Genomic DNA, 14942 nt, shown 5'->3' on the forward strand with positions numbered 1-14942 from the left:
CTCAGGAATGTTATGGCTGCATTGATATACCCAGAACATTCACACTTTTGTCCATATCAGCAATAAGGCTGTCCTGCTTTCTAATCACTTACATGTTTATCACTGGAGTAGCACTTTTAATTTCCTTCCAGAACTTTTCCTTTGCATTTACAACTTGGCTAACTGGTACAAGAGGCTTAGCTTTCAGTCTATCTTGCCTTCCTTACTAAGCTTAATCATTTGTTTCTTTTGATTTAAAGTGAGATACATGGGACTCGTCATCTGAACACTCAAGAGGCCACTGAAGGGTTATTAATTGGCCTAATTTTAATATTTCTCCAACCCCCAAAGACAGAAGCCAGAGGAGACGGGGAGAGGGAAAAAGCCAGTCAGGGGAGCAGTTAGTACACACACATTTATCAGTTAAGTGCGGCCTCTCATAGGGTTTGTGGGCCCCTCAACAATTACAATAGTAATATCAAAGATCACTGATCGCAAACCACCATAACAAACACAACAATAATGAAAACATTTGAAATCTTAAGAGAATTACAAATAAACGTGACATGGAAACACAAAGTGAGCAAGTGCTCTTGGAAAAACAGCGCCACAGACTTGCTTCATGCAGGGTTGCCACAAACCTTCAATTAAAAAAAAAAAAAATGCAGTATGTGCAAAGCACAATGAAGGTTAGTGCAGTAAAGTGAGCTATGCCTGTGCACTACGATTTATTTTTAAATTTTTATTGGAGTATAGTTGCTTTACAGTGTTGCGCTATTTTCTGCTGCACAGTAAAGTGGAACAGCTAGACGTATACATATATCCCCTTTTTAGGATTTCCTTCTCATTTAGGTCACCACAGAGCACTGAGCAGAGGTCCCTGTGCTGTGCAGTAGGTTCGCGTTAGTCATCTATTTTATACGTAGGAGAAGGCAATGGCACCTCACTCCAGTACTCTTGCCTGGAAAATCCCATGAACAGAGGAGCCTGGAAGGCTGCAGTTCATGGGGTAGCTGAGAGTCGGGCACAAGTGAGCAACTTCACTTTCACGCACTGGAGAAGGAAATGGCAACCCACTCCAGTGTTCTTGCCTGGAGAATCCCAGGGACGGGGGAGCCTGGTGGGCTGCCGTCTATGGGGTCGCACAGAGTCGGACACATCTGAAGCGACTTAGCAGCAGCAGCAGCAGTGTATACATGTCCATCTCAATCTTCTAACTCATCCCACCCTCCTCCCCCCCGGATGTCCATGAGTTTTTTTCTTTATATCAGTGTCTCTATTTCTGCTTTACAAATAGGCCCATCTGTACCATTTTTCTAGATTCTGTATATATGCATTAACATAAGGTATTTGTTCTTCTCTTTCTGACTTCACTCTGTATGACAATCTCTCAGTCCACCTACATCTCTGCAAATGGCACAGTTTCATTCCTTTGCACTACAATTTATTTCTCCATCCTCAAGTTAATGGCTGCTGGAGTTATTTCCAAGTATTTCTGTATTACACACAACTAAACTATACACATACTTATACCTATACTGTGGTGAAGACATGCAAATATTTTTAAAATTTCTCAAAATGTGATTCACAGAATACTGAGGCTTCACAACATCCACATGACCAGGAAGAAAAATCTATTTTTACTAACAATATTAAAGTGTGATTTTCTTTTTTCACCACACTGACACTGAACTCATGGTATAAAACCAATGGTGAGTAAACTGTAGGCAAAAATGATATACTGCCACATGATTCAGCAGGAAAAAAGTGTCAACCTCAGGACATTAATGCAGTAATAACAATCATTAATTTTATTAGGTCTCTACTCCTGAATACATGCTTTTTAAAAAACAAAAATTATGCATAAAGCCCTTCTCTTGCATACTGAAGTAAAAAAACTCTTATGTCACTGAGCTATAAGCTAAACTAGCTTTTTTTTTCATGAAACACTGTTACACTGAAAGACTGAAAAAACTATTATCCAGACTTCAGCATTGAGCAGAAATTGTCTTGAAAATAAACAGTGAAATTATCATTTCAAACAAAACGAAACAAAAGACAGTACTCATGGACAATAACAAAAGTGTGTGCTTTCACGTAACAATCAGAATTGCTAAAAATTCATCTGTCACTGTAAAGTTACAGCTTCCTAATAATCAAAGACTATTCAGATGAAATCGGTAGTAATATTAATGAAAGTAATTTTTCCATTGCATTATGCAATAGGTCCACTTTTGGAAGGTGTTTAGAACTAAGTCAATCAATATTTTCTAATTTAATGTTGCATGGTATCACAAAATTACTGTGGATAAACACCCAACCAAAATGCAAGCTACCAGAACAGAAACAAAGAGTAAAAGTTCTTTGATATTGTTTTATTAAATTGCCACTAAACTTTACAAAACTACTATATGTCAAGTTTTATGTAGTATCAAAAAGAATTCCTATAGATACCTAAAAAGATTGTAAAGACCTCTTCCTTCATCAAGTTTACATCAGTGTGGCCCTAGATTTTCTTCATATATGGGGACCAAAACAACATAACTGAAATAGATTGAATCCAGAAGCAGATATGAGTTGCTTCCTATTCAGCCAAACATTAAAAAGATTTGCAAAGATGAAAAAAATCATGTTTTTAAGTTCATTTTTGTTTTGTAAAACATAGCTAATTTTCATAAAAACTTGCTGTTTTTGCTAACATGTGGTGGGTATATTTTTGTTATTCTAGATATGGTAATAAATATCTTAAAATGTTCTAAAAATGTAAAGCTTATTTTTGGTGAAGATCAATAGATGATAGGATTTCCCTGGTGGTCCAATGGCTAAGACTCTGCACTTCTACCTCAGGGGGCGAGTGTTCAATCCCTGGTCAGAGAACAAAAATCCCACATGCTTTGAGGCACGGTCAAAATGTAAAAGAAAAAAATCAATAGATAAAACCTACGGAAGCAAAAGCTGTTTGGGGCTCCTAATAAAGTTTAAGACTCTAGAGACAAAATAGCAGCGTTTGAGGACTTCTTGGGTGTATTTCTAGAATGAAAATGCTGGATTTGGATACACATAACCTTCAACTTTATTAGATAATAAAAAATATTTCCCAATTTTTACTGCCAGCAGCATATGTATTGCTCTTCTTTTCATCCTCTCCAAATTTTGGAATTATCAGAACTTTTCATGTTCGTCATTCATCACAGAGAAACAGCATTTCATTCCTGTCTTAAAGTTCTTTTTCTCATGGATAGAGGAGTACTTCTCAGTGTGGTAACACCGCACCGATTTTCCCAGGCTGATCTAAAGCTTTAACTAGAATGTCTGTATCTGTGATCCTAGAAATAAAGAAGCTAGTGTTTACTTATTACCTGTATTTGGTATATCCATCTTATCCTGTAGCACGTGACAGTCGTCGTAACCACTGAACTTGCTTCTCTCCCAACTGTTCTATAGATATTCCAGACACTCCCAAACTTGCTCCACTGACTGCATGACTTGTACTCACTTTTTTCACTCCATGGTATATTTCTTTAGTGAAAAAGGCAAATTAATGTATACAGAATGATTTTATTTGGGTAAGACACCACCAATGATATGGAGACTAAATCTACTTAAATATATCCGCATAAGCAATTTTAAAAGGTGTGTACACTGTCCTCTAATGTATAAATTTTCTGGTCTGCAGTGATGTAGTGTGTTACGCTGAATAGGTGCAATGTGAGTCAACCAAAACAAACACAAAGACAAAAATCACTGCTGGGCATGGCAACATCTGGTACATGGAATCATTAGAAAACTTAAAACTGGGCAAACGAAGGAGTAGTGAAGTCTTCCTGCCCTCTCACAACATCTCCTTTTAACTCTAAATTTAAAAATATATATATTTAGAATTGTGATCCTCCACTACCTACTGTCCAAAAAAGCAACTGATTCCATTCTACATTCAAGACCATAATACAAATTTTTCATCTTCTTTAATTGCATCAAATGCTGACTACTTAAGCTAAAAATTCTTGGTTATATGATGATGTGATAAATATTTATACATATAAAATTGTGTACATATACAAATATTTATACATACTCTACATATGTATGTAAACATATCAACTATTTTCATTTCATGGTTTTATATTTTCCCTGAAATTAAGATGCTCCTTGAGAATTCTATATTTCTCCTTCATTTTCTTTCTGACGATTAACCTGCTCCAACCAGGATACATACATTTAATAAAACCTTTTTTTAGGGACACACGGTGCACCAGGCAGGACCTTCGTTCCTCAACCAGGGACTGAACCCGTGCCCTCCGCATGGGAGTGCAGAGTCTTAACCACTGGAGCACCAGGGAAGCTTCTGTAATCCACACATTGATTCTGCAGTATATACTGGGGGAAAAGAACAGGAAAACAGCACATATGACTAAAGAGGAAAATACACCTTGAAATTCCATACATCACCAATGTTTTAAAATGATTCCTTAAGCATATTTATGGAAAAAAAAATCTTTGCAGTCCTAATGAGTTTTCATTATTTTCTATATAAATACGTATTTAATTAGTCATTATGATCGAAAGCCTCTAATCTGATTTGCAACTCCACACAAAGAAAATAATTATTTCTACACAGTTCCTGTCAGTTTCTACTAGTCGAAATAATGAGAGTATCATGGCTTCCACTGACAGTTTTTTACCTCCCAGACCCCCAGCTAAAGTTCATTTCCTCTTTTTCCACAGGAGCATATAGAAAATTGAAAGAGGCAGTCAGGTAAAGCCAGAGTTTTTCAATTTAGAGAATTTTTTTTTTTATCTTAGAACTCCAACATAAAAATGACATGGAAGTCCTCCAGAGAATATACATACCATGAACCAAAAGTTCAGGGTAAAATCATACAGAGTCAAGATCCCCAGAAATTAAATGTGCACATCTTCTCTATCTTTCCACTGGTTAGTCACACTTCTCACCAAGAGATTATTCTGCTTTTTAACCTAATTTTCTTCTGTCAGGTCTGTATCAGAATCATAAAACCTCTCTTCCTTCCTTTGGACATTATCCATTTTATTAGGCACTTTCATGCATGAGTTTTTGTTCAGTGTTTGAGGGTAAAAAAAAATGCAATATGTGTTTCATATCCTTTAAATTTTTGTGAGCACACAGAAGAACATTTAAGATAAAAGTTTATAGCAAAGTCCCAGAGATATAAGGCTGGCATATTGTGTTTCTGAGCACAAAGCTAGGTTTACTTTTCTTCCTGTGTCTTAAACCATCAGAGAAGATGAAAATTACTTTGCCGAATAAAAGAAATCTCTCTGTGCAAATGAACATGAAAAGTGGAATCAGAGGGAACTTACTAACACTGAGATGGGAGATTCAAATGTACTCAGCGCAGAATACAGAAGAATCTTTATTTCTAGAAATGTTCCGCATGACAAAAAGAACACAAGAGTAGGAAACTGCTTTCCAGCTCCCTTTACAAGTCTTCAAGTGTTTTCCAGCAAGTATTTTTCTCTCAGCCTTCTGGTCTTTTTTATTAACTTATTATTTTTTTTTCATCTGCTGCAAACAAAGGGGGCGATGGGAAATTCTAGAGGAAAACTCATTAAATGAAGATACAGCAGGTCAGAAATACATGCAGACATTATGAAATGTAAACAGCACTGGTTACAATTAAAGATAATTAGATTATAAGCATTCTTTCCAGCTCACATATGGAGAAAAATGTGCTTTTAAAGGAAAATGTCTATAATTTAGCAAATACAGACGTTAACACACAGATTAAACTTTGCCATATTTGAAAAATTAAATGAAATTCAGTCACACCATGTAATCCTCCTGGCATTTACCATCGCACACCCATTACTCAACAGGTTAGAGACCTATGTACATCACCGTTGCATTATTTCTATGTAAGCACACAACCCCGCTGGTTTAAGTACTGATATTTATCTAGGATATTAAACACTATAGAAGGAAATCATCTCACATGTTTAAAACTCATGCTCCTTAAACTCGGCGTGTATTGACAAAACCGTATTTCAGCCAAAATGACACATCCTTCTAACCCCCATGGAATATTTCTGCCTTAAAAGACAAAATATAAATGGTTCAAAGCATCAGAGTATGGGACAACCATTCACAAAAGCAAAAGTTCTGTGTAGTAAACCTCTTTATGAGACTATAGTAGTTAGAGATGAAATTGTAAAGGGGGAAGTGTAGATTGCTTTGATTTAGAAAATTGTTGCCATTAAACAGTTTACAAAGAGCCTAGTGTTTCTGCATCATTATCCCCAATGTGTCAAAGTCAGCATTTTCACAATATTTAAAGCACTCCCAACTTCCTCATAAATATCATTTATATTCCCGCACAGTTATTCAGCATATCAAGGAGTATCACTTACAGTCGTCTACAGTTACACAGTATGATTATCTGAGCCCATGCATGTGAACCTGAAACAAAGATACAGAACAAGACAAAATTCCATCCAAGCAGAAGCACAGAGATCATGTAATTTCACTGCCAAGTTTGACCCAAGACTCAAGGCCACTGTGTGCTCTGCTTGTGAAGAGTAGCACAGAAGGTCATCTGGGCTTCCACAAGCAGCTGAATCTTGCTACTGGGCAATTCAATTGTGGGTGAGCAGCTGGCCTGTGTACTGACATTGCCATTTATTTTTATTTACTTGCTCTGTGTTGGAAGAGGCCTTTCCTGCTTATACAAAAAAAAAAAAAAAGAAAGAAAGAAAGAAAGAACAAGATCCACAATGTCTTTTTCTATCTCTTTACCTACTGAAATCACAGCAGAGCCATTTCAAGCCACTGCCTCCCTCAAGAAGCAACTGCTCAGGCTGATATTGGTCTCAGTCTTCTCTGAAATTCTCCAGCATTTGTCAGTAACACCAACTTTGATAGGCAATCTAATATAACCTTCCAATGGATCTTTCATGAAATTCTCGTGCAGTATAATAACTTTAAATCATGAGAATGATAAAAGCGATCCTTCAGTGGAATTTGCAAACACATTCATTTATATTCAACACAGCAACACTAGAGAATTATATAAAGTGGCTTCTCATTTCTGAAGCTCTGAAAAAGGGCCAGCACATGAGAGATGATACCACATGTGCTGTGACTTGAAGAAAGGAGGCCTGTAGTGGCCACGAGGTAAAAAGGAATCATTTAGCAAAGACGATTTCTGATTTGTTAATTAAAACTATAATTCCTCAAGTATCCAGCGTAAAAGCCTAATGTTTTACAAAGACAATACCACCCTAGGAAACATTTCCCAGATAAATAGATAACTTCTTTTTATCTATTAAGCACGCTTAATAGATCAAAGATAAAAACCTCAATGAAAAAGTAGGCTGCAGATAGAAGAGTAATTTATGGAACACAAAGAAGATTGTGTAACATACAAAAGAAATTAAGAAGAGAACTACCATATGATCTAGCTATCCTCCACTTCTCAGTATTTATCCAAAAAATATGAAAACACTAATTCAAAAAATATACACACCCTTATGTTTACTGCACCATTATTTACAATACCCAAGATATAGAAACAAACTCAAGTGCCAATCAATGGATGAATGGATAAAGATGGTATCTCTCTCTCTCTCTCACACACACACACACACACACACACACAAACACTATTCAGCTGTAAAAAGATGAAATCTTGCTATTTGTGTCAACATGGATGGATCTTGAAGTTATTATGCTGAGAGAAATAAGTCAGAGGAAGAAAGACACATGCATATGATTTAATTCATATGTAAAATATAAAAAAACTAACTAAATAAGCAAACTGAACCAAACAAAAACAGATACATAGGTACAGAGAACAGAGCAGTGATTACCAAAGTCCTGGGGGTAGCAGGGAGGGAAGGCAAAACATGTAAGGGGGATCAACTATATGGGGAGAGGAAACTAAAGTAAACTTTTGGTGGTGAGCATGTTATAGTGTACAAAGAGCAGAAATAAAAGGCTGTCCACATGAAACTTACATTATGTTAAATACAAATGTTACCCAAATAAAATGCAATTAATGAAAAAAGAAACCAGATGTTTCACAAGATGCTATTTATATATTTATTTGCCTATCTACTGACAAAGATGAAAACAGAACACTGACCTCTTGGTTGTTTGAGGTCCTGGCAAAATCACTATACCCATATATTACTGGAAGATAAAATGGCAACGTGTATCAGAAGATTTGAAAAGTGCAATCTGTGACTTAGTAATTTCACGTCTGCAAATGATCCTAAGGAAAGTAGCAAGTCAGTATGTAAACATATACACACAGCAACTTATAACAGGAGAATATTCAGAAATAGCAGACTAGGCAAATAAATTATACTCTCTAATTGAATCTGTGAAATCCAACAGAAATGACTGTGCATTCATAATTATTAAAGAACAAACTATACAAGGCACTGCTAAGTGAAAAAAAAAAAAAAAACTGTCACAGAAAACTAAGGCATGGTCTAAATATCTCCGTAGCAGAACACACATTGTTTATTAATCAATGTCTTCAGATCTGCGGCACCACCCTGAACTGCTAAGGGAGGCTGGGGACCCACTCCTGCGCTGATTCTCTCCTAAGCCTTCTAAGGAGGGAACCAGTGAGTCAAGCAGGTGTTTTTAAGATTTCTAAGTCCTGTAAACTTAGGAACAAAAAGGAAGGAAGAGGAAGATAAGTGGTACCAATCTGATATGGGTGGGATATTTTCAGGAGTTTTATTTGGGGAGAAACTGTATGTAAAAGAAAAAAAAAAAAAAAGACGTGGGAGCTGTCCTAGTATTTGAAGGGCGTGAAGAAGAAATACCCATGTTAGAGATGATGACTATGTTTCACATACTTAACCCTTAAACACTCCAAGAAATTAAAAGAATTCATGCTAATTTGACTTTCCCTTCTTCTGATGGACGTGTTCTCTTGAACACAATGCTGCTCTGAAACTGGATGGACCCTGTGAGTCACAGCAAGGGATACGTGTCAGTGTAAGATTTATTCCACCTTTACCTCTAGCTGCTGGATGACTTGAACATTTAGGTTTGCATGACCCGAATTTTCTAATTCTTTTAAGAACATTCATCGCTAACAAAATAAGTATACCTGACAAAAAGTTACTGAAAGCCCAAGTTACTACATAAATGCTCCCTGGATGTTCACGTGAGTTTCCCAGTGGTATTCAAATTTCAGCTGCACCAGTTGTCTTTCCTCCTCACCCCAAAGCAGCCCATGTCACAGGGATTTACCTGAAAGTTGGTTTCTCTGAGACACACTCCTATGAAGTTCCAAACTGTGAATCATGGCAACATCTGCAGGTATAGCATGATCAAGGGGATGCAGGGAAGGGAAGGAAGCTGATATACAGAACCCAAGCAGGTTACCCTGACCCTGCAGCCCAGGCCTGCCGGAGACTCCTGGGAGAGATTGTCGGGTACTCTCTAAGTCGTCCTGGACTCAGATACTTGTTCACCAATTCCCTTGCACTAAGTGTGGCATTTCCACCTGCCCCTTGGGTCCAGTAAGGTTAGCCAGAGATGTACATGTGAGCAGATGACTGGGTATAGTCTTCCTATTTCTTTGAATACCATGATGCATCAGCTACATAATAACAATGCCACACATTGTCCTTGAAGTTCCCTCCTTGGCTACCCCATCCCCGTGGGAAGCCCTCAAACTGAAATAGAAGTACTATAAGATAACACTAATCTCATCCACAGAGATGTGGATAGACCTAGATACTGTTATACAGAGTGAAGTACATCAGAAAGAGAAAAGACAAATATAATATCACTTACATGTAGAATCTACAAAAATGGTACAGATAAACGTATTTGCAAAGCAGAAACAGAGACATAGATGTAGAGAACAAACTTACAGATACCAAGGGGGAACGGGAGGATGGGATGAATTGGGAAATTTCGGCATATATGGCAGAAGATCATACTTAACATCTTTTTTATTTTTTTTTAATTCGATTTAAGTATAGTTGGTTTACAATGTGGATTCAACATTTTTTGATTCAGAAGGCAACACAACACAGCAAGCAATTTTATAAACGCAGTATGTGGTCACTCAATAGAGGATCAAGTCTCATACAATGAATAAGAATGAGTAATGGGATATGAGAGCATCCTGCCTTCTGTCTGTCCTTCCATGGTGGTAATGGTATAGTCACTAAGCCCTATCCACCTCTTGAAACCCTATCGATAGCCACCAGGCTCCTCTGTCCATGGGATTTCCCAGGCAAGAATACTGCAGTGGGTTTCTATGCTCTTCTCCAGTTCATCCACAATATAAGATCTAATCCAAATACTTGGGATTCTGAGGTCACAGGGAAAGGTCAGAACTCACACCCTTGGACCACTGAATTTTATATTATTTACAAGACTCCCATCTGTGAGCTCCACTGAGTCCTAAGATTTCCATCAACGGACCTGTTTAGACTGCAAATTATCAGGGACAAAAATCACTTCACTACATCAAGGGCAAGTTAAAATTTTCAGCATGTTACAAGATTGATAGCCAAGAGTCTTAAAAATGGGGGTGGGGGTAGAAAATAAAATCCATACTCTGCAGTATTGATACTATGACATAGTCAGGCTATTATAAACCTGCAGTGTTTGATATTTTGCCCTATTTTCTCCAAACATTAAAAAAATGGAAAAAAATTGCATGCTATTGCCTAAGTCATCAATACAACATCTGTTTAATACATGTTTGCCTCATAAAACTGAATTAACTATGATTTTTCTCATTTTTAAAATAAAAGCTGGCTGCTACATGTTTCAGTATTAATTCCATTGACACAAAATATTTGTCACATCACTGGCCACTTGTTAATAACATGTTTTGCTCTTAGTTAATTCTCCTATCAAAGATGTGTCTGTTCTGCCTAATTTGCATGATTATTAAGCATCTCCACTTTCTTCTGAGCACTTGTGTAAAGGTTATATCAAGATGACAGGCCAAAAATGTTGTAAAATGGTAAGGAGAAGAGGAAAAAATAAATACAATGGCCGTTAGTTCCATCAACTTCCAACGTGTCTCCTCTAAAAATAAAGACTTCTCCCTCATCACCCCCACCTCACCATTTTGGTTTTGGCTGCTGTGTTTGCTATCTATGTAGAAGGCTATTTGGGTAATAGGTCAAGTAAGAATTAAAATCTGGGGACTTCTCTGGTGGTCAAGGGGTGAATACTTCACCTTCCAAGCAGGAGGCGTGGGTTCAATTCCTGGTCAAAAAGGGCCTTGCAGCCAAAAAAAAAAAAAAAAAAAAACCAGAAAACAGAAAAACATTGTAACAAATTCAATAAGGGCTTTAAAAATGGTCCACCTTAAAAAAAAGAAAAGAATTAAAATCCATGTAACATGGAACACTACTCAAAGAAAATTGTCAAGTATGCCTTATCTTTTCCATTCCCTTAGGCATGTATCAAAAATGGGTGATGAGTGTCCAATTAAAAGCCATTATTAGTTTTTGAGTACTCATAAATAAAAATCATGTCTAGATTATAATGGAAAAAATCTGAATTATTCCAACATGATTTATACAGTAGAAATATTAAGGATTTTGCTCTCAGTGTTCCTGAAAATTGCTATCTTTGTGATTAAGTTATGCCAATATACTTACAATAGGCATGTAACTATAGATAATCACTATTACAATATTCATAGGTCAGGTATGTTCCCAGGTTCTGAAATCAACCATTTTCAAACTATAGAATATTAATTTCAGAAAGCTATTCTCCTCCCCTGAAATTATACTTTACTCGTAGGACAGTGAGTATCAAGAGTCAAGTTTTGACCAAAATACTTTTTGCCCAGCTAACACCTGACTGGAAATTTTTGGCCCCTGAGTTGCAAGGTCCTAATGATTGGACAAATATTGAAGTCTCTTTGGGTGGTTATTATGTAACCCTCAACTCTGGGGTTACCAAACCAGTGCTATTTATTATCAACAGGCAGCATACTAGTATACACAAATTCAGTGTTTCCCTCTCAATTGTACATCTCAAATGACCAAACGTATTATGAAGAGGGGACCTGGGTACCAGAGACAAAGCACAGATTAATTCTAAGTTGCAAATAGAAGATCCCAGGGCACCCTGTGCACCATGCAGGGATCTTCACTTCCTTCAATCCCATCTGCTGCTTTATTTTTCACCCCCATATTGCAACACCCATGCAGAACCCCCAACACATTAAACTAGTGACCATACTGCAAGCAAAGTGACTAGTTTTAAATCAAATAGCTACGAAAGAAAAATCCACAGACTGAAAATTCCTCTGGTCCACACACAACCATTTGCTAACTGCTGTGTCTGTCACTCAACAGATTGCTGTATTCTTCCATGACATTGTACAGCATATTCAGTGCCAAGGCATTCCCAAGGATATTTTTATTTAGAAGCATGTATCCCTCTAGTCAATGGACTTCCCTGGTGGCTCAGATGGTTAAGCATCTGCCTACAATGTAGGAGACCCAGGTTCAATACAATCCCTGGGTTGGGAAGACCTCCTGGAGAAGGAAACGGCAACCCACTCCAATATTCTTGCCTGCAAAATCCCATGGATGGAGGAGCCTGGGAGGCTACAATCCATGGGGTCGCAAAGAGTCGGACACAACTGAGCGACTTCACTTTCTTTTCTTTCTTTCTTTATCCCTCTAGTAAAGTGCTTTATGTGTGTTTTGTGGGAATGGAGGTTGGAAAACTCCTTGTCAATCATCCGTCCTGGTTTTCCAGTCCAGATGCATTCTTCTAACTCTGTCACCCATTCTCTGCTCCAGCAGCTCACAACTGCCCCAGGTCGCCTATACCCTCCATGTACTTTTCATTAAAAATTGTAGTTGACTTACAATGCTAGTTTCAGGTATACAGCAAAGTGATATGGTTACACACACACATACACATATTCTTCTTCAGAGTCTTTTCCATTCTTTTTGTTGCTGTCGTTCAGTCGCCAAGTCATGTCTGACTCTTCATGGCCCCACGGACCATAGCACGCTAGGCTTCCCTGTCCTTCACTATCTCCTGGAGTTTACCCAAGTTCATGTCCACTGAATTGGTGACATCATCCAACCACCTCTTTCTCTGTGGTTTTCTCCTTCTCCTTCTGCCTTCAATCTTTCCCAGCATCAGGGTCTTTTCAATGAGTAAGCTGTTCCCATCAAGTGGCCAAAGTATTGGAGCTTTAGCTTCAGCATCAGTCCTTCCCAAGAGTATTCAGGGTAGATTTCCTTTTAAGATTGACTGGTTTGATCTCCTTGCTTTCCAACATTAAACTGAATCTTTTGTTTCTTACTTTTCCATTATAGGTTATTATAAAGTATTGAATATACATATAAATATACACACATACACAAAATCGAGGTTTCATCTCATTTCCTTTTAAAACTTTAAATTAGAACTCTGATTATGAATACTGCACAATAATTTTAATATCATTTGTATTCTGCAAACATTTTACAACAATGAGAAAGCAAAAGGCAAATTAAATTTTTACTTCATGCCAATCAATTTGGATAATGCAGGAGTGAAAAAAATCACAAACACAAGCCTTTAATAATTGATCATTTTGACAGTAATAACTCAAAGTACGATTACCACTCTGGAAATGTTGATATTAGATCAACAGTTGACTTTCTTGGCCATCTGATTTGCTTTTACTCCCCACCATGGGATATGGAAAGATAATAGTTTTTCCATATTTGCATAGAATGAGGCTTTTAGAGTTTTTCCAACAAAGATAATCAGAAGTTAGGTTTGTTTGAGAGAAAGCATTGACTAACTTACTGAAGAGAGCAAAATTCAATGTGTGCTGTGTACACACCAGAATGTTAAGAGGAACTGCCTGCAACTGGGAAAATTTTCCTAACGTCGTAGAAAAAGCTGACTGCTTTCTCAATGATTGGAAACTGAAGTAAATACATGTGCTTCAACCCCACAGACCCACTGAAAAAGCTAAACACATAACCCTGATGCTGGGAAAGACTGAAGGCAAAGAAGGGGGAGGCAGAGGATGAGATGGTCGGAGAGCATCACCAACTCAAAGGACATGAATCTGAGCAAACTCCAGGAGAAAGTGAAGGACAGAGGAGGCCCGGTGTGCTGCAATCCATGGGGTAGGACAAAAAGTCAGACACAACTTAGCGACTGAACAACAATAAGTAAAATGTCAGTAGTGACCCAAAACATTACTTCCTTATGTCAGAATGGACAGAAAGCAGTCTGCCTAAAAGCAAAATCTAAATAAGATACTGACAAATAAGCTGTTCCTGCCTCTGAGGATTCCTCCAAGAAAATAATCAAATTTTAATTGAAAAGACATTAGCATGAACCATGGAAATGCCTATCAAAAGCCCTCTCTTGCACACTGCTAGGTGGTGATGTTGAGATGAGAGGATAGGGAGATGGACATGTATTGAAGACACTGATGTCTCCTCAAGCATACGTCTAAAAAAGACAGCATTAAGATCATGCTCAGCAGTTGAAGCCCATGATGTATTGTATCAGAATTTATAAACACTGCAAAATTTCTCAATCATTACTCTCCCATGATGGGGTCAGCATTTTGAATATTACTCACAGAAAAGCATCTCAACTTATAAATAAATAAGTATGAAAAATGCACGTGATCATCCTGACAAAATAGTTTGGGGGGTTACTGAACAGCAGTGGCTTATAGGCATCTGTTCATCCAGCTGTTAGCTGAGAAGACAGAGAGCAGGTGTCAGTTTCAGTGCCACATCAGAGTTAATTTCACATAAGGCAGTGCTGAAAAGAATATCCAAAACAACAGTAAAACTAAACATAAAATCAAAGAAAAATCACCATGTCCCTGAATCTATGTGGGCCTGGTGTCTGAAAAACCACATCCTTAGCAGAGTACTCTTGGGAAAAAGAAAGCGGTCTCGGCACTACCCAGGTCTGGCCTGCTTGAAAGCAGACATGGAGTGGGCAT

General features: G+C 37.6%; 1 protein-coding gene across 30 annotated transcripts in view; it reads right to left on the minus strand.

The window, feature by feature from the left end:
* The window catches only part of LOC129643032 (uncharacterized), a 150185-nt gene that overhangs the window by 39715 nt on the left and 95528 nt on the right, over nucleotides 1-14942 (minus strand). For 19 of the 30 annotated variants that reach the window (XR_008709999.1, XR_008709998.1, XR_008709994.1 and 16 more), the window contains 2 exons: nucleotides 4196-4356; nucleotides 3035-3305 (listed from right to left, as the gene is read on the minus strand). The exons of 6 other annotated variants lie outside the window; for them this stretch is intronic. Coding sequence is in view for 1 of the 24 variants with exons in the window: in XM_055567112.1 (XP_055423087.1) it covers nucleotides 4298-4356 (59 nt within the window). In the remaining 23 variants the exon portion in view is untranslated. 5 more of the 30 variants (XR_008710016.1, XR_008710013.1, XR_008710015.1 and 2 more) reach the window with 5 other exon arrangements.

This window comes from Bubalus kerabau, chromosome 2 (assembly GCF_029407905.1).
Source record: "Bubalus kerabau isolate K-KA32 ecotype Philippines breed swamp buffalo chromosome 2, PCC_UOA_SB_1v2, whole genome shotgun sequence".
Lineage (NCBI taxonomy): Eukaryota > Metazoa > Chordata > Mammalia > Artiodactyla > Bovidae > Bubalus > Bubalus kerabau.